The sequence below is a fragment of the Malaya genurostris genome, chromosome 3 (assembly GCF_030247185.1).
Source record: "Malaya genurostris strain Urasoe2022 chromosome 3, Malgen_1.1, whole genome shotgun sequence".
Lineage (NCBI taxonomy): Eukaryota > Metazoa > Arthropoda > Insecta > Diptera > Culicidae > Malaya > Malaya genurostris.
In genome coordinates, this window is record NC_080572.1 from 102860546 (window position 1) to 102887242 (window position 26697).

The 26697-nt window shown below is 36.8% G+C and overlaps 2 protein-coding genes across 5 annotated transcripts in view; one reads left to right on the forward strand and one right to left on the reverse strand.

Moving 5' to 3' along the window:
* Positions 1 to 20168, reverse strand: part of LOC131433975 (probable lysine-specific demethylase 4B) — a 37786-nt gene extending 17618 nt beyond the window's left edge. For 2 of the 4 annotated variants that reach the window (XM_058600598.1, XM_058600594.1), the window contains exons 1-2: positions 12088 to 12294; positions 10714 to 10993 (exon numbers count right to left, since the gene is read on the reverse strand). In XM_058600598.1, coding sequence (XP_058456581.1) covers positions 10714 to 10836 — 123 coding nt within the window. In that variant the 5' untranslated portion in view covers positions 10837 to 10993; positions 12088 to 12294. Of the gene's footprint in view, positions 1 to 10713; positions 10994 to 12087; positions 12295 to 20028 lie in introns of those variants that run through there. The other 2 variants (XM_058600595.1, XM_058600597.1) reach the window with 2 other exon arrangements.
* LOC131433977 (zinc finger protein 771-like) lies at positions 17646 to 19593 on the forward strand. Its single transcript, XM_058600599.1, has 4 exons — positions 17646 to 18015; positions 18316 to 19095; positions 19155 to 19300; positions 19356 to 19593. The coding sequence occupies exons 1-4, from the start codon at positions 17884 to 17886 to the stop codon at positions 19525 to 19527; spliced, it is 1230 nt and encodes a 409-aa protein (XP_058456582.1). The 5' UTR covers positions 17646 to 17883; the 3' UTR covers positions 19528 to 19593.
* Positions 20169 to 26697: the final 6529 nt, after the last annotated feature.

The window sequence follows — 26697 nt, forward strand, 5'->3', positions numbered from 1 at the left end:
TATTGCGATATGTTCAGCTCACGAGCCATTTTTCGGCCACTGCGACGCGGATTTCGTTCAATTCGCTTCTTCACTTTTCGAACCATTTCTGCCGATGTTGCTGTTTTTTTTCGTCCACTTCCTTGACGTCGGGCTACGCTACCAGTATCACGGTAACGAGCGATGGTACGAGACACAAAAGATTTATTCACTTTTAAATGCTGGAGGGCTCTAACGATAGCCACTTGTGGTTTTCCAGCCAAATGCAAAGCAATCACACTATCACACTTGAATTCCATCACAAATAACTTTTTTTCTGAAAAATTCCCACCAAAATGCTTTTGTGCGCTTGTAAATAATATAATGAGCTGTCACTAGAATAAATCTGACAGCTGTGGGACGAGCGGTTTAGAAATGACAGCAGTCTGAAGTTGGTTGCAGTTTTTTCATCTCACCTTGTAGATCCAATTACAAATTCAATTTTTCTTCAACCTTCGTCGGTGAATGAGATTATACTTCTCATCAATGAACTGAAAACGAACATAAGTCCTGGTCCTGATCTTATTCCAGCAAAAATAATAAAAAACAATGCTGAATCCTTTTCTTGCATCTTATCTGACTCATTCAATTTGATGATACAAGGAGGATTCTACCCAGACTGTCTTAAAGTTGCTAAAGTTGTTCCAATTTTAAAATCAGGTGACTCTGCAATACCCGATAATTACCGACCTATAGCGACACTCTCAGTTTTTAACAAAATCTTTGAAAAATTGCTGATAAGCCGTATAGGTTGTTTCCTAGAAAATCATAAAATACTCTATAGCATGCAATATGGTTTCCGAAGCGGAATAGCACAACCGTTGCTATAACTGAGCTCATAGATAATATTCTAGTGAGTAACGGATTCCAAAAGATATGTGGGTGCTTTATTTTTAGATTTAAAAAAGGCCTCCGACACTCAGAATCATGAAATACTGCTCCGTAAACTGGACAAGTATGGGACTAGAGGGATTGCTAATAACATAATCCAACCTATTTAGAAAACAGAATCCAATATGTTTCAATCGATGGAGAAACAAGTAAGCTTTGGCGTACCACAGGGAAGTAATATCGGGCCCTTACTGTTCTTGCTATATGTTAACGATATATGCAAGATTAATCTCTCTGGTATTCCAAGGTTATTTGCGGATGACACGGCCTTGTTTATCCGAATGCCAATACAAGTTCTATTATAACAAACATGCATAACGACTTACTGATTTTAAAAGAATACTTCTCTAAAAATCTGCTCTCTTTGAACCTACAAAAAACTAAATATGTCATGTTCCGATCACCTAGTGAAGTTCTTCCCACTTTTCCCAACTTAATTATTGAAGAAAATGTTATAGAGAGTTGAAGTTTTTAAATATTTGGGCATCCATCTGGATTCTACGTTGTCTTGGGAACATCATATAAAGGAAATCGAAAAGAAAATCTCATTATTGTGTGGAATTTTAATACGTGTAAGTCATTTTCTACCACGGAAGACACTTATTCTGTTCTATTTCGCTCATATTCATCCTCACTTGAGTTACCTCATTGTTGTTTGGGGTAGAGCCTGTAAGTCAAAATTGAAGAGATTGCCAATATTGCAAAATCGTTGTATCAGCATAATATTCGATCTACCCTTTTTATTTCCTACAGTTCAGCTTTATACAGATCTTCCTCATAAAATCGTACCCATTCTAGGTATCTGCGACGAACAAATCCTTAATCCACAACATAATACATAATCCAGACACTGTTCACAATATAACAATAAATACAACACTTCGAATTCACAACACAAAACAAGTTAATCATCTATCGCGATCCCGTACATTTTCAAATTTTGGTCTGAAACGAATTACATTCATTGGTCCAGCAATATATAACAAACTTCCCAGAGAAATACAAAACATCACACATCGTCACTCATTCAAATCCACTACTACACTACAAAAACTACTTAAGAACTCGTATACACCAATAACTAATCTAAGTTACTAATTATGTATTTTGTGTCTTTAATCCTACGTGTTATTTTTGTGTCTTTTATCCTACGTGTTATATGTAAACCGTCTACAAACAGCTAAATGTAATTAATAAATCAACGCGTTAGAATCACCTAAATTGTAACTATTTCTTGTTAATATATGTGCTTCTTTGAAAGGACAAATACTAGAAGCACACTTTTCGTTTTTGTCATATTTAGTATAGCTCTCTATTTATTAATGTTACTTCAAGAAATTTAATATTTTCAGCCATTTTAGACACAGTATAGTAGTAATTCAATATCCGTTTTGTAATTGTTGTTGCCAATGACTGAAAATGGTGCCCATTACCATGGGGCTCAAATACGAGCCTTTTAGTGTGGGGGAGAGTGGAGGGTTTATAAAAAAAACTCGAATGAGAACACTTTGTTTTTATAAAAATCCCTATTTATATGAATATATGTAAAATGTGCAAGCAGAACTAAACAAATTAATCTTAATGTTAGTTCCAGAATTTTACCAACATTTCCGAATTATGTTCCACCTTTTTACAAAAATTACGGTTACGGTGATATAAATATACAATATCAGGTTGTTTAATAAATAAATAAATGATTCAAAACAAAACAATTTAGTATATGAATAAAGCGTAATTTGCCTCAACGAGAGCTATCAATTGAAGTAAAAGTAAGAAATATAATTTGTTATTTTGCTTACTGTATTGCACTTATCATACTATTTATTAACATTTTTTTCAGTGCTAAACAAACTTTCTAATTGTCGAATTTTGGAATGGTTCATCTGTTGAATGAAATTCAATTTCTTTTTAGAAAATAAATAACGAAATTTCAAATTTTGACTAAAAGTTTAAACTATTCGCAAAACAGTTCACAGCAAGGGGCAGATCGCTTAGTATATGCACTTTCAATTCATAGACAATTTAAAAAAATGACAATAATTTGATTTGATTTGAAGATAATTTACAGCTAATTTAAATTCAATGTCATGAACTCAATGAAAAAATATCGCAATCAAAGTAACTTGTAATACACCGTTCATTTCATTTCAATTTTGTTCTATATATCAGAAGTGATCTGCCAAACATTGCCTTCACAGCCTGTAGGTTTCGTTTTTTCAGCACCATTCATAACATTCATGAGCAAAGTTAAATACTACTTCTTAACTCTTGATACTTTCAGACAGGCTTGGAAAAGTCTGTATATCCGAAAAAAGTCTGCAGTCAGCAAGTATGTCTTACTGGCAGTCATTTTTCTATAAAGTATGATACGCAAAACTGATTTGGCGAGCAAAAAAAAAGATCGCGACAAATTTCAAAAGTCTGTAAATTTTGACGAAAGTCTGCGAAAAACTCGATTTTCAAAAGTCTGCAAAAGTCTACACCACAAAAAAAATGTCTGCAACACTATGTACGAAATCTGCAAATTTACAGACAAATCTGAAGATCTGGCTTCTCTGGTGAAGACGATAGGTTAGACCTATCGTAATTCTACATTATTTATAGGCGATATTTACTTTCGTCAGAAAATAACACATTTAAATATGAAAATGTTCACACCTCTATGTGGGCATCATGCTCAATTATTTTTGACATTTCACTTCTGGGTGCACGCTAAACGCAAACTATTAAGGATCAAGAGTAAACCAAGTTAACTTGTGCTGATAATTTGAGTATTACGTTCATTTTATTTGGTACGTATGTATGATCTATGTATTCATATATGCAGTGCAACCAGTTTATCAAAGTGGCTTGCACGATTGAGTTTCGAACAATCTTTATTAGTATAAATGTATTGTCATACGAACGTTAAGCCAGACTTTTTGAATGAAATATCAGTTTTGATAAAATTTTCACCAACGTTTGATGAAAAATTGCTTACATATTGTGAATGTGATTCCAATTCTCCAATAAAAAAGTTAGCAACACTGCTTCAATGGATTTGTATTAGATTGCACTACACAAAATAAACAAAACTGAATATTTTCTGTTACAAAAGCAGTTTTCCGGAAAAATAAACAGCTTTACGACAACATTCCATATCCATTGCCTTTCGCGTGTTAAAATAAAGGTTCCTTTTTTCGGGATTACTTATAGAAGGTACGTAAATCTTTATATCGCAATAATTGCTGCAAGAGGAGATCCATATAGGAATGTGTTTGTTGTTAATCAAATGTGTCAGTGGAAGTAAGCTGAAACTGAAATATTTTTTCTCGAGCAGATTTAAGGAAAGCGGAAGAGTTTTAGACTAAGATTTTCGCTTTTCAAGAATTGCAATTATAAGCAGCGTGAACCGATCAGTTTATTTTTCAACCATACGGAAAATTTATTGAGTAAAATCAGGAAAGGAAGCGCCGGAATTTGTTTTTACGCACACATTGTTGGCTTGCAAAGAGTCTTGCTCCTTAAACATGACTGAACTAATAGCCTTTTCCGTCACGAGATGGAGTTACTGTGATGTCTTTTTCAATTTGTATTGAATTCGTTAAAGTGATTCATATTGATATATATTTGATATAACACGATGGGTCTCCGAGGATCCGTTCAAAATTCGAAGTTTCTAGCAAATCTATTACCTTTCTATAGAGACAGGCAAAAAGCTTGAAACTAACAACCTAACATTTTTTTTGTCAACATTTCGCATGCATAATCACTCAGAAGTATAAAAAAAATACATTAAGGAGCATAAAAAACTTAGTGGTTCGACAATCCCTACAAGCTACGTTCTACAAAGTAGCCACCATTGAGTTAGAGAAAAGAATGTCATGGAAATCATTTTTTAAGGAGTGTAAATAGCATTCACACACAATGATTGTGAAGATATTGTGCTGTTTGGTTTTACGCAAAAATGTTGGAAAGCCAATGTAGTTTTAAAACGAAAAATAGAGCTTCTGGGACCTGAAAAATCTTTTGATTTTCGCCGAGAGTACAAAATAGTTTGCTCAGCTCGACTGCTAATGAAAAAAAACTGGTTGAAACTGAAACAATACGATGACAGAAGTTTCGTATAGATCGATGTTGGAGATAATAACAGATAAGACTTGGTTCAAAATTCCCTACTTTCCCCTAGTATTTTTGAGCTCAGTTTTGAAGATTTGGTGCGTGTTTTGCAACGGCAATTTAAATTACAGTTTAAAATTTGAATGCTCATCAGACTTAACCGGAATGCTGTTAAAAATCAATACAGTGGCGAACCTAGAAAAAATTGCGCCTGGGTCAAAACTTTATTTACCGCCCCCATCGTTGGTTTAGATAGCAACAAAATTTAAGTTCTCTAAAGTCCATCTCTGGAGGGATCGATTTGAAGAATTGAAGACTTGATATGCCGCCCCCAAAAACACGTTGTGCCCGAGACAAATATTCCCTTCGCCGCTCTAGGATACGCCACCGATTTAATAGCATCATAAGGGAGAGGGATCATACTGCATTTCGGTTGAATCTAAGATTGTAAAATTTATTTTAACGTTTCTGAGTAATTGAGATTAGTTTCAATTTAATGTTTTTGAGAACTTTTTTTAATTTTATTTGTTTTTCCCAGTTTTCCAGTTGCAGTATTTTACATCGTAATTTATCATTATTTTTAGGCGGTACTCAAGTGATTGGCATCAATCCGAAAAAAGCACTACACATTTGATATAATATTGTCAAATAAAATGACTTATTGTTAGTGATAAAGCTTATCGTATAATTCAAAGGATGTTTGATTTTGAAGAAAACAGATTCCATTTTATTCCACTATATTAATATAGCGAAAATTTTTGGAGTTTGTTTTCTTTAAAAGTGATTTAGTTTATTCCACTAACCATGCAAAATACTTTTTAATGTGTAAAATTCATTGAACTGATAAAAGAAACAAATGACCTAGAAGACGAGTAATGTTCGCACAAGTTGATTGTCTGAGGATTCCGATAGCAAAGCAACATTATTCTAATGTTACTATGCGAGAACTTAAAAAATGTTTGAAGCTACCCATTTCCTCGTCAACTGACAAAAAATGAATGATTGAAACCGAGTGGCACGCTAGAATTCTTGTAAAGGTACGATCAATTCGTGATCGTAAAAATTTTACATTAATTGATCGGTCGAAAAAATGCATAACATTTTGTGTAGTGGTGAGAACAAAGTGGTCATATTTGGCTCTGATAACAAACGTCATTTTATCCGGCGTGCATTCTACGTATTTCAGGTATCATGGATGCAGAAAATTACGTGAAAATATTACACAATGTTATCTTTTTAACGAAGGGCATGTTGTAAACAATGATCCGAAAAAAATTTTAAATTTCATGTATCTCCCAAAAAATCCGCAGCTGGAAGTCGGAATCGCGAATTCGTTATTGATTACCCTGACATACATAGGTATCACAGATACAAGGTGAGATGAAAAAACTGCAACAAAGTAAAACGCCATAATTTTTTCATTTTTTTTTTAAATTTTATTGAATGAAGGCAAAAAATGTCGGAAATAACATCAAATTTGAGAATCGGTTTAGATTTGTTCGAATTGGCCACCTTTGGCACGAACTATGGCCTTCAAACGGCCAATGAAACCATCACACGCTGCCCGAAAGTGGCTCAGCGGTATTTTGTCCCATTCTCGGCGAAGCGCTTGCTTGAGATGATCGACACTTTGGTATTTTTTAGTGCCAACCTTGCTTTCCAAAATACCCCAGGCACAATAGTCCAACGGATTGGCATCCGGAGATTTTGGTGGCCATTGTGCGGTGGAAATGAAGCGAGGAACCTCATTTCTTAACCATTCTTGGGTGGCGCGTGCTGAGTGCGATGGTGCTGAGTCCTGTTGGAATGTCCAAGGTCTGCGGCCGAAATGTTTGCGTGCCCAGGGCTTCAGAACTCCCTCCAAAATATTTTCGCGATAGATTTGCGCATTTATTTTGACCCCACGGTCGATGAATACGAGCGGCGAGCGACCATCGGCTGTTATGGCGGCCCACACCATCACCATGGCCGGCTTTTGAGTTCTGGTGGCCAACCGAAGTTGCAAATTTTCAGCTGACCTCTCTGGCAAGTAAACACGATCATTTTGTTTGTTTACAAACTGCTGGATAACGAATGGTTTCTCATCGGAGAAAACCAAATTCGGCAGTTCACCACTTTCGGCCAAGCGAAGCAACTCTTTAGCTTTTTCGAGTCTAACTTTTTTTTTGCGCATCAGTAAGATCTTGCACTTTTTGGAACTTCAATGGCTTTAGTCCAAGCTCATTTTTCAATATTTGCCGAATGGCATATTGCGATATGTTCAGCTCACGAGCCATTTTTCGGCCACTGCGACGCGGATTTCGTTCAATTCGCTTCTTCACTTTTCGAACCATTTCTGCCGATGTTGCTGTTTTTTTTCGTCCACTTCCTTGACGTCGGGCTACGCTACCAGTATCACGGTAACGAGCGATGGTACGAGACACAAAAGATTTATTCACTTTTAAATGCTGGAGGGCTCTAACGATAGCCACTTGTGGTTTTCCAGCCAAATGCAAAGCAATCACACTATCACACTTGAATTCCATCACAAATAACTTTTTTTCTGAAAAATTCCCACCAAAATGCTTTTGTGCGCTTGTAAATAATATAATGAGCTGTCACTAGAATAAATCTGACAGCTGTGGGACGAGCGGTTTAGAAATGACAGCAGTCTGAAGTTGGTTGCAGTTTTTTCATCTCACCTTGTATGATTAAAAATATGTACTTGATAATATAACATATAAATAATAAGTACCTATAGTCTTTTGGATGTCACGCTAATACCAATTTCTATAACTATGACATTCTATTTGAATCAGATAACTCTGTAACTCCCGAACTGGGAGTCGGATATGCATAAAATTCAGTAGCAGTCTTTGAGATCACAAGATCTGTCATTCAAATCTAAGTAAGATCCTTTTTCGTTACAATTTATACGATAAATTAATATAATTTACTTTTCGGAGTCTATCGAGCACTGCAACCAGTGCTTCCGAAAACCGGGAATTGGGCACCGATAAAGCTGATGCAATAACAATAAGACAATAACTAACAAATCTTACATTTGGATATGTTTGAAGTATACGGAACAGATTGCGTTCCTATTTTCCATTGTCAGTTATAAGATAGTTTGAAATTTGCAACCCTTATCACACGGCAATTTCGAAACCGGAAGTATGAGCCGGATAAAACTCATCCATAAAAGCGAAAAAATGTTACGTAAAAATGTTCCAGCATTTTAAGAAAAAAAAAAATAAAATGATAAAGCCCATTGGTTGCAAACCATAAAAACTGTTAAAAAGTTATACAATTATACATATAGTTTTTTTAAACTATAGGCATTTATTGACAACATATCAAAAAATTAACAGAATCGACCGAGTGGTTCAAAAGTTATGATTTTTAGAAAAATGTATTTTTTAAGAAAATCGAAAATAATTGATTTTTTTATCCACCCTATACAGGTCTAATATTTTTCGATGAAGAACGATTCTTCCAAATATTACGAAATTATGAGAGATTGTATATCAGTTCAGTTCTCATGGAATTGCTGTATATGAGGAAGGCAAAAACAAAATCGAAACGCGTGAAGCTCCAAACGAAAACGTGTTAAGGAGCAAAACTCTTTGCAAGCGTATGAGTAATACCAACAATGTGTGCGTAAAAACAAATTCCGGCGCTTCTTTTCCTGATTTTACTCAATAAATTTTCCATATGGTTGAAAAATAAACCAATCGGTTCAAACTGCTTAAAATTGCTATTCAAGAAAAGCGAAAATCTTAGTCTAAAACTCTTCCGTTTTTCTTATAAAACTGCTCGAGAAAAATTATTTTAGTTTCAGCTTATTTCCACTGACACATTAGCGATTAGCGACAAACACATTCCTATATGGATTTCCTCTTGCAGTTCTTATTGCGATATAAATTTACGTTCCTTCTATAACAGATCGGTTGAAAAGTTCGTATCGTTTCTATGAGAGGGCGCCACTAGAATTAAATCCATACCATTTTCAGTTAGTACCAACCTTCAAAAGATACGTGTATAAATTTGACAGCTGTCTGATTAATAGTTTGTGAGATATTGCATTTTGAGGTAAAAAATTTAGAAGCAATGAAGAGGTAATCGCTGAAACTGAGGCCTATTTTGAGGCAAAGGACAAATCGTACTACAAAAATGGTATCGAAAAGTTGGAAGATTGCTATAATCGCTGTATCGCCTCTGATGGCAATTATGTTGAATAATAAAAACGAATTTTGGCAAAAAAATGTGTGTTTCTATTAAACGATACGAACTTTTCAGCCGAACTGTTAAGAAAACCCGCAAAATAGGAACCTTTAATTTAACACGCGAAAGGAAATGGATATGGAATGTTATCGTAAAACTATTTATTTTTCCGGAAAACTGCTTTTGTAACAGAAAAATTTTAGTTTTGTTTATTTTGTGTAGCGCAATCTAATGCAAATGCATTGAAGCAGTGTTGCTATCTTTTTTATTAGATAATAAAAATCAACATTCATAAAATGTAAGCAATTTTCCATCAAACGTGGGTGAAAAATTGATCAAAACGGATATTTCATCCAAGATGCCAGACTTAACATTCATTTGAGAATAAATTATTGTGAAAAAAGATTGTTTGAATCTCAATCGTGCAATCCACTTTGATAAACTCGGTGCACTGCATATATGAATACACAGATCTATGGCATACGTACCAAATGAAATGTACGTAATACACAAATTACCAACACAAGTTAACTTGGTTTACTCTTGATCCTTAAATCTGTGCGAAACATAGATCTAAAATAAACCAAATCCACGCGGAACTCTTTTTAAACATGAGCTTATTAAGCAATTATTCAGGAAATAGCATAAAAATCTATACTCAGTATTTGTAACTAGTTTTCTTGGTATAAAATTACACTAGAAACCTTAAAATTTCGGACAGTATTGAAAAATAAACAAAAATTTCCATAATCGCTGGAATCGAAAGACATAGTTAAAAAGAAAAGCCTATCTGAAACAGAAAACTGTACAACTCCAGATTAGAAAGCAAAACAATTAGGATTTTCTCAAACAAGAATTCACTTTCTAGAACCGTTCAAATTCTGATTGTATTATTCTGATAGCCCGACTATTTGCTAGAAAATTTGTCTTGTTATTTGTTACGGAGATTTAAAATGGATTACAAGTTAAGAGAATATTTGTTTTCAAACGAATGATATCGAAAAGTATTGTTACTGGAAGAGAAAAGTCTTGGTATTGAATTGCTAATCGTTTTGTTGTTTTGAACAACCGGGCTTTTTCTGGAACCGAAAAAAATATTCCAGATAACACCAACTATCGACGTTTCATGCATTTCTAAGGAATTTGGCATCAACACAAAACTTTCAATTTCTGAAATTTCGAAGAATCAACACTACACTCTCTAAAACCTGAACAGAGAACGTACAAAATAGACGAAAATAGAATGTAATAAACATCCTTTAAAGTTCGGTTTTTGTTGACCGTAGGTTTTGCCAAGTAATCTATATATTTGTAAATAAATTCAACAAACATTAAAAATTCTCCCTTGCTATAAAATTAGTTAGCTATTCATATCGAATGTTTCGGTCTGTTACGGTTCATCTGGATTATTACGGTGGCCCTCCCAAACCAACATACGTATATTTTTCCTTCCTGAACAAAAATCCCAATGATGAAAAAAAAAATCTATTTTCAAGTACTTACCTTCGCCAGGCCAGCCCGGTGTGCTCCCTGAGACTCGATATACTCGATGTATTTGGGAAAATTTTTGAACTCCTCCCAAGTTGGTCGAAACACCTGAATTTTCACTTTTGGATCCTCGCTCATTTTGCCTATCGTTGTCGTTAGGGTTTACAAAGCTTACTTTATGCTCGTGTTGTTTTTTTTTTTTTTTTTTTTTGAAAACACGCACTTCACCACGACACAAAATTATCGTCCAACTTGTCTGCGATCTTGCTTGTTTCGCACAATTGCGGAACTAATCCTGACAATAAAGAAAAAACATATTTAGCATGGGAATTATGAATAGAGAAATTCAAATTGGCAACAGCAGACTACTCTCCGCAAGACTATACTACAAGTGATATAGCAAAGTATGCACCATTTTATTTGTTGTCCCATTCCATTCATACATAAAAAAACAATAGATAGATACCTGCGCTAATTATTTCGAAAAGAAATAGAGAAGAAACGGAAAAAATGCTAAATCATACTAGGTATGTTTATTCTTTGATTACATTGACAGGTACCACGAATATAAGTAAAAATTACATGTATTTGACAATGTTATATATAAATAATGAGTACCTATACTTTTTTTTTTTTTTGAATATCACACTAAGCTTACGTTAGAACGATACAGTTTTCATTTTTTGTTTTCAAATTTACTATTGTTACGATCACGATATCAAGTAAAAATTACTTTTAAACAGCGAACAGAATTTGTCATTTTCAGCATTTGTAATTGTTGAAATTCTTTTTAAAACTTTGGAAAGCGATCTGGTAGCAATATTTATACATTAATGAGGAAAATTCAAATTTAATAAAATTGTGCAAGATTTTCAACGTTCGATAGTAGCCAATAAAATATATTCAGTGCAATTAAACGTAATTTTTATTTTGTATGAATAACAGCAGGAGCAATCAATTGAAGCAAATAAGGCATCGTTTTCCATACGTTTTTCTTGCTGCGGCACAAAAACACTATAGCGACCAATGGCCTACGTGACCAAATCGCTGAAAGTTACTCTTAAAACACTTTCCTCTTTACCTCACCAACCGTCTGCATCTTTGCGCTTAACACCACGATAATTTATTTTCAGCTAATCTATAAGATCAGCCGTATATTAGCAAATTTACTTTTGTATCATATTCATCTAACGGAGAACATTTCACGGGCAGAATCCTGTAGTTTCCTCGAAAAAATAATATATGTACACACCAACGTATTGGACGAGGAACTAGAGCAAGCTATGAGCAACCTCAAAACAACACATGCACAAAATGGAGGAGTTCAACACGAATCGCCAGCCTCTGTGTACGAGGCTAGGCGAAAAATATTCTGAACACAGTACACACCTTTTTCACCAATTAAACACCTTTTCTCGGAAAACGCGATATCACTGGAGGCAGCGGTACACTTTTCATCAATTTTGCCATCGAAATAGGACACTATTGACCATTTTTCATCGATTTCTTCACCTAACGAAACTTTTCATAAACGGCCTTTAGCAGGTCCATTCGCGAGCGATATTTTCTCTAATCTGATGAAACTGATGGCTTGGCTGTATCACATTGAATGGTAGATCCGTAGCAAGAAAGAAATAGCACTACCCAGACATTGAAAGCGAGAATGAGAAAGAGTGAACAATTACTGCATTTATGCTGTTGTGAGCTGTGAAGCATACTTTTTCCATCGTAACAATTCGATGTTTTATGATATTTGACATTTTGCTCGCGATGTTTCGGTCAAGGGGCTTGTTGCACGATAGAACGAAAGTAACTAATAATTGAAGCTTGTTCAACTTTGCGTTAGGGTGAAATGTAGCGGAATGCGCGTGTCGCGTTTTTCGTCAATTATTCAATAATTAGACCGATTTGAGCAAAACTAAAAACACTTAAGTTTTCGCAATTAAATTTATCACAACTAAGTATTCTTAGAATTTTGAAATTTTGCTTTCCTGAGCCGTAATTGGTTTTTGAAATGTATGAACGATTACGGTTCCGTTCCACGGTGATGATTTTGGAACTGAAAAGTAGTGTTTGTAGCAGAATTTTACATAGAATCTGAAAATGCAACTCAAAATTATAAAACTTGAACCAAAATAACCGAAATTTGAAAAATTTGAAAGCTTTGTGTTGAAATAAAAACGAGTTGAATATAATAAAATGGGTATTGTGAGAAATCGTTCATTTTCGAAGTAACTGTCGTTTATAATGCTAGTAATGTCCAAGTCTGTTGAGTTCAATGCATTGATGTTGCTGAAACAATAATGCATGGCTGTGAAATATCATATAATAGGTATTACTTCAGATTGTAGCCATATATTATAACACAATTTATTTGTCACAATCTCCATATAATTATACAATTATAATATGATAATAAAATAATAAAAAACTCGAATAAACATCGTCAAACAAAACAAAGTTTTGGTATTACGTTTATTGTGGAATTTGGCCTTCCTGTTTCAACAGACTTCGCAGCCGATTCATAGCATAGCTTCGATAGAATAGCTAGTGCTACGATCTTATTGACACAAAGAAAAATAATAATATAACATCTTTCTACTTATTCGAAGATGACAATGAAAGTCAATTAGAATGGAATATATTGACAGTAATTCCAGTCCAGTATTATGTTTTATTCGATACGGCAATTGGACCACGCTCTATCATGCGTGTCAAGTGAATACTTTTACATAAATTTCATCTTATCGGAGTGAAGGGTCGTGAAGTCAAAGATACCGAAAATACTTGAATGTTTTCTTGTCTTGAAGCGGTTTTTTGAAGGAGAATCCATGCATAATACTAAACTCAGGTATATACATGGTAGCAAGTTAGTCAATACACATACATATAACCTCATGTTAGTCAATCATAATTACTCCCGATTCATAGTTCTAGTGTAATAGTAATCACTAACAATAACGATTGAATTGGGATGTATTCGAAATTTGAAGGATTCAAAAATCCATTACGAATCAATTAGTCTTTTTTACAAGCCAACAAAACGAGTGGTAAGCCCACTACGCTCAATCACTGAAAATATTTCTGGTTTCTATGTGTCGGTTTTTCTTGTTATGCTTTGTGAGACGATTCGGTCAACTCAAGCGATTAAAATTTTGCGCGCCTTTTTCGAGACTACATTTCACCTTGATTGAGCAATTTCTATTCATGTTTGCTTATTTAGCTCAAATGTAAAAAAGTGAGTAATTTGGAAAACTTCTACACTGTTTCTAAATTGACAACACAATTTCCCCACCGTGCTTTGAAAACGGTGTGGGAGAAAATTGTGGAAAAATACTTCAAAAACTTCTTCTGGGTATCGGACCGGGTCCCAGATTTCTCACCGTAGTCGTGAGGGCAGATTCTGTTCCGTCAACGGTAAGTTTTAAGTTTTTCTGTCCGGTCAAAGGTTAGTTGAAGTAGCTCAACGAAAATTGTAAATATGTCTGATCATGTATAAATATTTTCACACATTTAAAACTTAATTTCGAAAAAAGATGCCGAAAACGAACGGAGAAGCGATATTTTACAGAAATATTTGCGAAGAAAGCTTATTCCAAAATTCTTGGTTTATTATTTCTGATTTCACGACAATTCATTTAGTTTCATTGCAGCCGAAATCTGATTTTCTGCGGGAACTCAAATTGTATTCCCTACTGGAAAAGATATGGAAGTGCACTACCCTCTGTGTGAATGTTTTTTTTAACATTTCCAAACCTATCCATTCTACAGCCAACATAATGTTGAAATCAAATAAACAATGATAACGAATATTAACTTGAATGTTTATTTTATATTTAAAATTTCATTTTGATTGCCTAAAATCTGGGCAATAACTCGCACACCTACACCCATAATTTCTGTAATTTCTTCCCAAAACCGAAGATCTCGGTAATTGTCTGTCATATGAAAAATACCGAGAGTTTCAGTTGTTTTAATGTTTGCCAGGATGATTGCCGAGCACTAAGCTGTTCAAATTAGCGATGCCGGATCATGTAGCTGAATCAACGTGGCCAGGTATACCGATTTATCGGTATTTCTACAGATATTTGACCTCTATACCGCAATACAGATATGTACTCAAAAAATACCGATAATTCACGGATCGTACAGATAAATACCGATTTTCGTTGATAGCATGGATAGACAGGAAAAAAGGTTGCTACGAGACCTTTTGTCGTGAATACGACTTACTTTACTATGGGGTGCCTTTTCAAAATTTACCCTCTGAGAGAGTGATAAGTTTTTGATCGTGAATATCTATTGTTGTATCTAATGAATCAACATAATTCTTGCGACATGCCATCGGAAATATGATCACAATTTTATGATAAAATTTTCAGTTTTGTGACATAGTCTCAAATAATTCAAAATTAAACTTTTCTGAAATGTTTGGTATAAACGAGTATCAAAGAGGATAATTCATAAGGCGCGTTTGCCTTTCTCTTATTTTTAAAGCTCATAGCTCAGTGATCTGTGAAAGGATTTATATAATCTAACTACCAGTAGAATCGAAATTTTTCAATTTAAACGTGTATAGCAAAAGCATTGAAGTATTTCAATAGTACACTATTGAAAAACCTGTCTCATTTGATCCATGTCAACATCAGCCAATCAGAACGCGTTCTGAGGAAGAGAACAATATATCTGCTGCTGTACAACAAATCGTCCGGGAAAAATGTTCCGAAAAGTTATGAATATCGCAGTGAGTTCCTCAATTTGGTCCTTGTGAATGCTAGAAACGAATCCCTACAGCATATTGATAGTTTCTTTCAATAAATTATGCAAATCCGAAATGAAATAATCGACATTAAAATTCTGTATGCGGCTATTTTTATAGCCGTTAGGACTGCCCATTAGTGAAAAAGCTACAAACGAAATCAGGTAGAAACAAGCCTCTCAACAAAACTTGAATCAGTTTGGATCAGGGATGTCAGGTTCACAGATTAAGCTGTGTTTCACAGATTTTGAATTTTCTGCACAGATTTTAAAAATGACACAGATTTTTTACAGATTTCTGAAAATGATCACAGATTTTCACAGATTTTTGAATAAATCACAGATTTTGGAAATCGAGCACAGTTTAGCACCAAAAAGTACAGAGCGATAGAGGTAAAAGGATCAGAGCGTGTTGGCAGTGAGACCTTTTTTTTTGCTCACCAAATTCATTTTCAACTGCTATTGGGGTACGAAAAACGGTCACAGATATTCACAGACTGGTTTTGGGTTTGATCACAGATTTTTGAATAAATGACCTGGCATCCCTGGTTTGGATTGTATCGCCACTGCGAGCAGATGTGTTTTGTGTCGTCTGCACAGCTAGTTTCGCTTTCGACAAGAGCGATTACGTCACAGCTGCCTGTCATTAGCATTGGGAAAAAAACAACGGTGGAGAGCATTGCACAATATCAGCCGTTCTAATGACTCTAAAAGTTTTCTAAAGAACTATTAGGATTTGTTGTTCGCAAATCGTAGGGAAATATCCTGCAAATCAAGAACAGTTTGCTTAGATTTGTGCACTTTTCGCTGTGTGAAATTCACAGTAATCGAGAATAATAATCAAGTGAAGCTTCCTTTGTTTTTGAGAAAAATGTGAAAAAGGGGAATGCTTGCATAATTCATACAATTGATATTCGGAAGTGTTAAAAAATATGTCAGTTGTTTTCGTATTCACGACATCCAGTTATGTCTTTGACATTACCCACCCGCCTTTTTTTTGCTCTCCAAAATCACTAAGCTTTGGTGACATTTCCGTGAACTTATGTTGACGCGATTCTGATACCGATATGTTACAGATAGATTTTAGCGCCGAATACAGATTTTTGGAAAAATTACCTGGCACGCTGGGCTGAATTTCCGTATTCCATCTACACTGAAAAAAATTGCACGCTGGCATCATGTGCATTTGAACTATCACTACTCGCAGAACACATGAATCTCATGAACACATACACTTAACTCATAAAATGAGTGTAAAACCTGTCGACAATTAGTTACATTTATCTGAAATGTCCATAGAAATGATGATAAATGAGATTTCAATATGGAAAAATCTTGGTGGATACGGTTGTATCGTTTGAGTTGTATATCTGGCAGTTTAGTCAGCCATGCGTATGCGGGGATAAGCAAACCGAATCGCAAAACGAAAAAAACGGAAAAGCACGAAAAATGGGCATATATAGCCAGGTCATCATGCTCATTTTTTCCATATACTCGTCAACCGTAAATTTTGATTTTTTAACATTTATTTTAATTTAACATTCTCGGTATTTATACAGATTTGTGACCTCTGTACCGCAATACAGATATCTCGGTTAAAAGGGCGTATAAGCAAGTGACAGTTTCTCTTTGTTTACTTTCTCTTCTATCAATTACCAAGCGGTTTCCACGTTTATCAGTGCAACGTAAATAGAGTGCAACGTAAACAAACAAATAGTAATACATTTGTTTTATGCGTTTACCTTGTTTAGTGCACGAAAATTAGTGAATTTTGTGTCGACTCTCTCACAATAACTTGTCGGTTTACCTAAAATACAGCAGACATTGTTTTGGGACATCAAGTGAAGATAATTTTCACAATTTGAGAGTCGCGATGAGTATCAAAACATCGCAGTGTTTGGGGCTCGAAACGCGAGGGGCTCAACGTAATCGGTATTCTTTCAAATGGCTTGTGCTCACATACCGGTATCAGATGGGTGCGATGAGTATCAAAACATCGCAGTGTTTGGGGCTCGAAACGCGAGGGGCTCAACGTAAATCGGTATTCTTTCAAATGGCTTGTGCTCACATACCGGTATCAGATGGGTGCGATGAGTATCAAAACATCGCAGTGTTTGGGGCTCGAAACGCGAGGGGCTCAACGTAATCGGTATACTTTCGTAATCGGTGTCAGATGGGTGCAAAATACCGATAATTTACGGATCGTACATATAAATACCGATTTTCGTTTACATGTGAAAAGGTTGTTGCGATATCTTTTTTTTTGCTTACCAAAATGAGCTTTTGTAAAAATAGATTTTTGCGCCGAATACAGATTTTAGAAAAAATAACCTGGCAACGCTGATCGCAAATGTCAAAAAAAGTTTTGGTAAATAAGCGGTTGCGATTCTGCTGCACACGAGAATAATATTTTTTGTGTTGTTTTCAATGTCTGCTTCCGTTTCGGACGATGTTAATTTGTGTCGTTTGTGTTTGACTGACGATGGAGTCATGTATCCAATATTCATCGATGGAAAATACGATTTAGTTCAGAAAATTTTCGATTGCACTTCGATACAGGTACAGTTGTTAAAAATTACACCCCCGTACAGTTATCGTCGTTCTGGTGATATTTTGTTCTACACATAATGTTTTGTAATTATCAAGTCTCGCTTTTGTATGAAATAAAATCTACCTTAATCTATCTAATCTTAATAATTTCCGTGTGTATTAAATATTACGATGCATTTGGATGTTATTTTTACACATTCGTATGCTAAAACTTGCACTTTCGTAAAAACTATTAAGAACTACCGTGAATACGATGAAAGCATCAAATATTTGAATATGAAGTAAATATTTATTCTATTATTTTTCAAGGTTGAACAGATTGCAGGTGTTCCCTCGTCAATATGTGAGGTATGCAAATCAAAGCTAGTGATTTGCTCGCAGTTCATACGCCAATGTGTGAAGACGGATGCAGAAATAAAACACATTTACGCTAAAAATTATGATCTGCATCAATTAAACTTTGTTAGAAACGGAGCAACAATCGAAAGCCAACAGAAGTTTGCAAATGCAGAAATCGAAATCATCGATGTTCCATGCTCAAACAGCGATTTGCAAACGAATGAGTTGATTGTCAATGCACGAGAAGACGATGGATCAATTGTCTTTGAAATCATTGAGCAGTCACAGTCGGATAAAACGGATGAGCTGTGCGAGAAAACTATAGTAGAACTTAGTACTGTAGCTGACGATGAGGAAAAGCATGATACAGTTCCGAAAATAATTATATCACCAGTGCAGAGAAAAGTATCAAGTGATGCTCAAAAGCCTAAAGTAAACCGTGGAATTCGACGGAAAACATTCGGTAAGAACAAAAAGGTTCAAAACAACTCGGAGTTCGTTGATAGTAAAAGCAGTATTAAAAAATACAAAAAAGAATGTCCGGTTTGTCATGTTCCGCAACAGAACTTGAAACAGCATATGGATGTTCATTCTGGGATTAAGAAGCATGTTTGCCAATTCTGTAACAAAGCATTCGCTCAGAGAGGTAATTTAACATGCCACTTGAATATTCACACTGGAAATAAGCCACACAAATGTGAGCAATGTGGTAAAAGTTTCGGCGATCCAACTTCTTTAAAATCGCATAAAGTATTATTATTTTAATTGTTAGCTCAGTTTCAGTTATTAACTCTTTTTCATTATTATAGATCAATCATACTGATGAGACTATCTTTCAATGTGATATTTGTAATAAAAAGTTCAAATACCGCCATTCTTTACGAACCCACATTAGAAGTCACAATGACGATCGTAGACATGCTTGTACTTTTTGTAGCATGGCGTTCGTTACTAGGTAAGATTATAATAATTTTCATAGTGTAAAATCTATCAAACATTGAAGTTAATAGTTCCAGCTTGAAAAAACACGTACGGAAGCATACGGGCGAGCGCCCCTACAAATGCGAACAATGCTTCAAATCTTTCTCGACCTCATTTAATCTGAAAACGCACAAGAAAGTCCACGCAAAAAATCCGCAAACTCGCTTGAAGGATTCGAACACAACTGTGCAGAAAAGTTAACATTGTTTGTATATTGATTCTAAACTGTGATCATAGCCGAAAAAAGTCAATGCACGGAGATAAATGCAACAACCTTCAGATGATCTAATTGCTGTCTATCCGAAATTTCCTATTACTCAACATACGTTTGTTCATTTTTTTTCATACAGAAATGTTTACCATTCCGATAGTATTTTCGGGGTTGTATTCAATAAAGTGCACGTGGGCGACCGGATGCGATCGCTTCGCTCACATTCGATGTTAATGGTTTATTTTGCAATAGCATGTCCTTCGTGGTTGAACTGTTGATATAACCATTATTGGTGTTTCAGATTGTAGGGGAATCTATGCAGTTTGGATTGTTGAAATGTTGTTGATATATTAAATATTTTGTTTTCCAACAAATTGATTATTGCTTTGGAGTTACAGAACATATAGATTACGTTCAGTGTAATTCTCTGTATATCTCGACACCGGATGAAGCTTTATAATTGGTATAGTGCGTAGATATGAACTACTTACTTTACTGATGTTCCACGCTCAGTTGACTCATAGGTACTCTTCTATTGATTAGCATGGCTTGTTGTATGTAGTCCGCAATTCAAAGTCAAAGCCAATTTGCAGATTCAATGAAGGCTTCAAGGTGATCATTGTGCTTCATTTGTTTTGTCTCAGTTGGTTCACAGTACTGTTCGTGAAGCTAGTACTCGGTTGGAGCAATAACGTGTTTCAAAAAGCAGTGGAGAAAAATGCTTTCGCGATTTTTTTTTCTTTCTCATATAGGATGGCTATGTAATCACTGTGAAATCCGACTTTTAAACTGAGGCCAGAGGGGTCGAGTGTCATATACCATTCGATTCTGCTCAGCGTACTGAGAAAATGTTGGTGTGTGTGTAAAAATGTAATAAAAAAAATGCACTCACTTTTCTCGTAGATGACAGAACCGATTGTCTCAAATTTAGTTTCAAGTGAAAGATCTAATGGTCTTATAGGATGCCATTGAATTTTATTGATAAATTTTCATTGGAAAATTCCATGAGCGTTGACAAATGCGCGCTTCGCAACACCCAGCGCGTATGAAAACACTATGCCGAGAGTCATACTTCAACACTTTAATTAATTGCTACTCAAAAAGTTTTCAACGGTTTCAGATTCTACGATGATCTGTTGTATTGTGATATATTTTACTCGTTTTTTAAAAAATTCATTGAAACATTGAAAAAATTGTATTTTAAAAATATGAAAACAAAAAACTGGTGTAATTTTTATACAATAAGTTTGAGTATTATCTATGATCTGTGTAAGGGGCTGCCAATAAAAGACGTCACGCTTTTTTTGGCAATTTTTGATTCTCCACCCCCCTTTGTCACAAATTGTCACAGCAGCAAAGACCCTCCACCACCCCTATGTCACATGTCACGAATTCAAAATAAATAAAATATGAGGGAAAAATCCATTTATTACATGCTGTCATTAGATTAAAAAATATCTAATAATTTTAGTTATATAATTTAACAAAAGCATTTCATGGGAATTGATGAAACATTTAAATCATATGTTTTACTCCTCATAGGGGAACACAGATATATTATTTCTTATGGTTAGGAATAATATTTCCTTAGTGTAGTATACAGGGCTGAGAAAATAAAGATCAAAACCTCATGAAATTGAGAGCCGAAGAAGATCGTTTGTGATCTTTCCCAATACAGATCACTTCTGATCTAATCTTTCAAGATCAGTTGATCAGTGATCTTTAAATCACATCGATCAAAATCGGTACTGATCTTCCGTCACACAAAATCGGTAGTGATTTTGAGCTAAAATGATTCTTGTTTCATGTAAGTTCAATCATTGGATGATTCGATCAGCTTTGAGCTTGGTTGAGAAAAATCACATATGATCAAGATAAGCCATGATCTACGTCTGAAATCGTTGATCCCCCGCTGAGGGGTGTGAAAATTAGTAATAACAGCAATCCCACAGGAATTTATAACTAAGGATTACGCGTGTCAATGAGACTTTTCCAAAATCATGGAACATTGTCAATTTTGTATTTTTGGGAAATGCTCTTTTAACTCAACAGATTTGGGGAAAATACCGGTTCGTTACGTTACAGTTTACGTATTTTCAACATATATTCTCGTTTGATGCATCCCGTGTTCGATTTCGCAACCGTTGTTTCATTCGCAATAAAATGAATACTATATTAAGAGAAATAAATGTTTACGTAGTTTCAACATATATTCTCGTTTGATGCATCCCGTGTTCGATTTCGCAACCGTTGTTTCATTCGCAATAAAATGAATACTATATTAAGAGAAATAAATGCTAGATGAAAAGAGGAAAATAATAAGTTTGGATCGTAATTACATTGATATTGTTAATTTGACAGCATTCTCTGTGGAACGAGTCAAAACCAGGATTTGTCACCGCGAAAGAAAAAACCGAACACAAACGAGTTAAATTTATATTATAACTTTAATACGTCCGTTTGACCTGGTAGTTCAGTTAAGAATAAAAAAACATGAGACGTCAACCACTCGCGCGCTTTTGATGACGGTAGTTGGCAGCGCTGTCTGCTGTCAGTTGAGAGATGTTGACGAGGGGCGCACTGATATTTTCTACACTCCTCCTCAGTGTGATCCCTCGTGATCCGGAACGAATTGCATCCCCATCATTTTAGCAAACCGTCGAACCTTCTGAGCTCCCAAAGGCTTCGTTAGTAGATCAGCTGCCATTGAATCCGTTGGACAATATTTGAGTAGCAGCTTTCCGTCTTGACAAAGATTCTTCACGTATTGCTCCTTCGTTTCAATGTGCTTAGATCGTCTCGTCGCTCGCTCTGATCTGACAAATGCGATGCAGCTCTGATTGTCCTCGTGAATTACGGTTGGATTCATCTGCTCCTCGCCCATATCCTTCAGCAACGCTCTTATCCATGTTAGTTCTTGACAACACTCGCTAAGGGAAACATACTCTGCCTCCATGGAAGAAAGTGTTACCGAGGACTGCTTCCTGCTTATCCAGGCAATAGCCGCTCCACCGAACAGAAACACGTAGCCAGAAGTAGACTTCCGATTTGACACGTCCCCTGCCCAGTCAGCATCCGTAAAACCGATGAGTTCTCCTAATTCTCCAGTGAACGACAACTTCCAGTGTTTGGTTCCAAGTAGATAACGTACCACCCTCTTCGCCGCTGTCCAATCAGCTTCAGTTGGACTGCTGACTCGTCGACCCAAAATCGATGTACTCACTGAAATATCAGGCCTTGCGTATACTGATACGTAGAGCAATGCCCCAACCAAGCTCCTGTATTGTGACGAATCTTCGAACTTTTCCTTACACTCTATCTTCAAGAATCCTTCGTCCATTGGAGTTTTCGCATGTTTAGCATCTGACAATCCGAACCTTTTGGCCAATTTTTCGATGTATCCGCCTAAGTTCAAACTGTATCTGTCATCCTGACGCTGAATCTCCAAACCCAAGAAGTATTGCAGTTCTCCAAGATTTGTGATTTCCAAATGCTTTTTCAGCTCCTCAAAGATGCGCTTAGTAATCGCTTCGTCAGCACATCCCAAAACAATGTCGTCGACATAAACCAGTAAATATACCACTTCATCGCCGGATGACTTCATGTACAAGCATGTGTCTACCGAGCTCTGCCGAAATCCAAGTTGAACCAATATATCATGTAGCCGTTGATTCCAACATCTAGCGCTTTGCTTCAGACCATATATGCTACGCTTCAGCTTGCAGACCAAATTCTCCTTCCCTGGTATTTGAAATCCTGGAGGCTGACGCATATACAGCTCATCTTGGAGCTCGCCGTGTAGATATGCTGTCTTCACGTCAAGATGCACCAACGATATCTTCCTCTGACTTGCAATAGCCAGCAGCGTCCGGAACGTAGTTTGGCTGGTCACCGGTGCGAAGACTTCATCGTAGTCCACTCCAAATTGTTGCGAAAACCCCTGTGCAACTAAGCGAGCCTTGTACTTTATCAGCTCCCCTGTTGCATCACGCTTCACTTTATACACCCATTTACTTCCGATAGCTTTTCGTCCGACTGGAAGCTCCGTCAATTCCCACGTTCCGTTTGCATCGTGGCTAGACATCTCCTCCTGCATCGCTTTTTCCCAATCAGCAGCTTTCTTGGATTTTCTTGCCTCATGAACGCTCCGTGGTTCCTCCGTCACTGAGCGAACTACATTAGCCTCATCATCCAGTCTCTTCGCCGGTATACCTTTGTTGACCCTCGTAGAACGACGCAACTCAGGAGATGCTCCTTCAAACGACGACTCGCCAGCTGAATCCTCGAAGAAATCATTTTCCGAAGCACTATTATAGCTGGTGTCCACTTCTCCAGGCCGCATGTTTTCATCTATCTCCTCCTCAGACGTTAATTCTTCTGTGTCATTACCATCGGTATCTTCTCGCTGATTCGCTGGGTTATTCCCGAGCGAGATGTCCACTTCTATAACTTTCGGCTGTGTTGCTTCCCGCACAGACTCCTGGGCATCCATTTCCAGCTCGAGAAACTTGGCATCTCGACTAATAGTTATTTGATCATCGGCTGTGTTCAAGAAACGATAGGCTTTCCTATTTTCCGCATAGCCCACAAACTTCAGTTTGATTGCCTTTTCGTCCAATTTCTTCCTCTTCTCATCAGGAACATGCACCCAAGCATTCGATCCAAATACTCGCATGTGAGAATAATTGGGCTTCTTCCCATACCACAACTCAAAAGGAGTGCAATCCAAAGTGGAAGATGGGAGACGATTGTAAATATAACAAGCGGTCATCACTGCTTCACCCCAGTACCTCTTACTGATTTTTGCTTCCAACAACAAGCACCGCGTCATCTCCATCAGAGAACGGTTCATTCTTTCCGCCTTACCATTTTGCTGCGGACTGTACGGAGCCGTTTGTTGCAGTGTGATTCCATTCACGCTCAAGAACTGCTTCAACTTGTGGCTAGAGTATTCACCACCGCCATCAGTTCGTAGAATTTTGGGCTTTCTACCGAACATATTATTCACCAAGCTCACGTAGCTACATATCTTTTCGTATGCTTCAGATTTATGCTTCAGCAAATAAACAATCGTAAACTCGCTGAAGTCGTCAATCATCGTCATGACGTATTCGTTACCGCTAGGAGTTGAATCTTCCATTGGCCCGCAAAGATCAGAATGCACAAGATCTAGAATAGCATCTGACTTGGATTCCGAAATTGGGAACGGCGCTCTAGACATCTTCCCCTCACAGCATACTTCACATACCGATCGAACACCACAGTCGCTCATCTTCAGATTGGTTCCCATTACCTCGCTGATGATCCTTTTTACTGCATCCGGATGACGATGGCCCAACCGTCGATGCCAAAGATGCTGACACATACCTGAATGGCTAACCGATGAGACTAGACACTGTTGACTTGGCTGCTTCAAATAATACAAGCCGTCCTTCCGCTCTCCGACAACAACTGCTTTACCGCCTCGCAGTATTTGGCATCCACCAGATTCAAATCTGACTTCGAATCCTTCATCAGTGATGCGGCCAACCGACAGCAAATTGCCGGACAAACCAGGCACGAACAACACGTTTTTAATGTCAACGTTTTTGTACTCACCATTTCCGCCAACTGCTGGTAGCTTACCAGTACCGATACCTTTTGCAGGGATTTTGCTGCCATTGGCCATACAGACGACTTCGTTCGACGTAGAGAGCACAGCCAAATTCTCCGCTTTTCCAGTCATATGCTTTGTGCAACCGGAATCCAGTAACCATTTATTATCTCCCGGTTCGCCCGCACCGATAGCACAATCGTTGGACTCCACCGAGAAACACACTGAATCTTCTTCTTTTTCTTCTTCCTGCTGTGACACTGATACCTTCGCTTTCTGCTGCGATTTGTTTTTGACACTTGCATTGTCACGGTTCGATTGTTTCCCTGCCTTCAACACTGGACAGTCCCGCCGAAAATGTCCTTCTTGTTTGCAACAATGGCACAGCATTTTCTTTTTCTCACCACCATCGAAACGATTGGACACTCTCATCGCTCTGTCTACCGTTTTATTTTCACTGCGGCGCCGCCATTCGTCCAGAAGTTTTCCTTTCACAAATTCCAGTTTCAACTCTTCCACTGGACGACTCTCCAAAGCCGACAACAGAGCACTGTAGTTCTCCGGAAGACTCGACAAAATAATGGCAACAATCAGGTGATTTTCTAGTTTTTCACCGATCGAATTCAATCTGTGCACTAATTCAGTCACTTGCATCAGATGAGCCGCCATATCACCACCAGGCGCCAGTCGCAGTGAAAACAATTTTCGCAACACATGAATTTTGTTCGTGAGAGAATCACGCTCATGATAGCTCTTCAATGCTATCCACATTTCGTTCGCTGATGTAGCACCCATGACGTGGCACAATTGGTCATTTTCCAAGGCTAAACCAATCACAGCACGGGCCTTTCCGTCTAGAAGTTTCCACGCCTCAGTGACCTCTTCCGGCTTCGGTGCCGTAACAACATCGTGCAGCCCTTCTTTAACCAGCAGCAGTTCGATTCTGAACTTCCAGCTTGGCCAGTTAAAGTTGCTGAGCCGTTCCAGCACGACTTTTGTATCCGCCATTTTGCCACTGAACGACGCGAGAAATTTTTTTTTTCGCACTAAAACTTTTCTTTCCGGTTCCCGAACGATTTTTAACCGTACGCGCTCCGCGATCCTGGGCCCATAACCTGTGGAACGAGTCAAAACCAGGATTTGTCACCGCGAAAGAAAAAACCGAACACAAACGAGTTAAATTTATATTATAACTTTAATACGTCCGTTTGACCTGGTAGTTCAGTTAAGAATAAAAAAACATGAGACGTCAACCACTCGCGCGCTTTTGATGACGGTAGTTGGCAGCGCTGTCTGCTGTCAGTTGAGAGATGTTGACGAGGGGCGCACTGATATTTTCTACATTCTCTACGTAATAGAAATGCTCCAAGCAAAATTAGTTAAGAAAAATAATTCACACCACATAGTGATTAGAACCAACTAGTTAAAAAACGTTCACATAACACAAGGGGTGTGCCGATAGTAAATAGTTCGCGCAGTTCAATATAGGTGGAGTTAGTGTCCCACGAAAATTTATTTTTAAAGAATTTACTCATAGTGTCATGTCTGTTAGTCTGTGATAAAACAC

Coding starts and splice junctions, on each gene's coding strand:
- LOC131433977 (XM_058600599.1), top strand. CDS start 17,884: ATGTCTGCTTCCGTTTCGGACGATGTTAATTTGTGTCGTTTGTGTTTG. Junction 19,096..19,154: donor CTTCTTTAAAATCGCATAAA/GTATTATTATTT, acceptor TCATTATTATAG/ATCAATCATACTGATGAGAC. Junction 19,301..19,355: donor AGCATGGCGTTCGTTACTAG/GTAAGATTATAA, acceptor TGAAGTTAATAG/TTCCAGCTTGAAAAAACACG.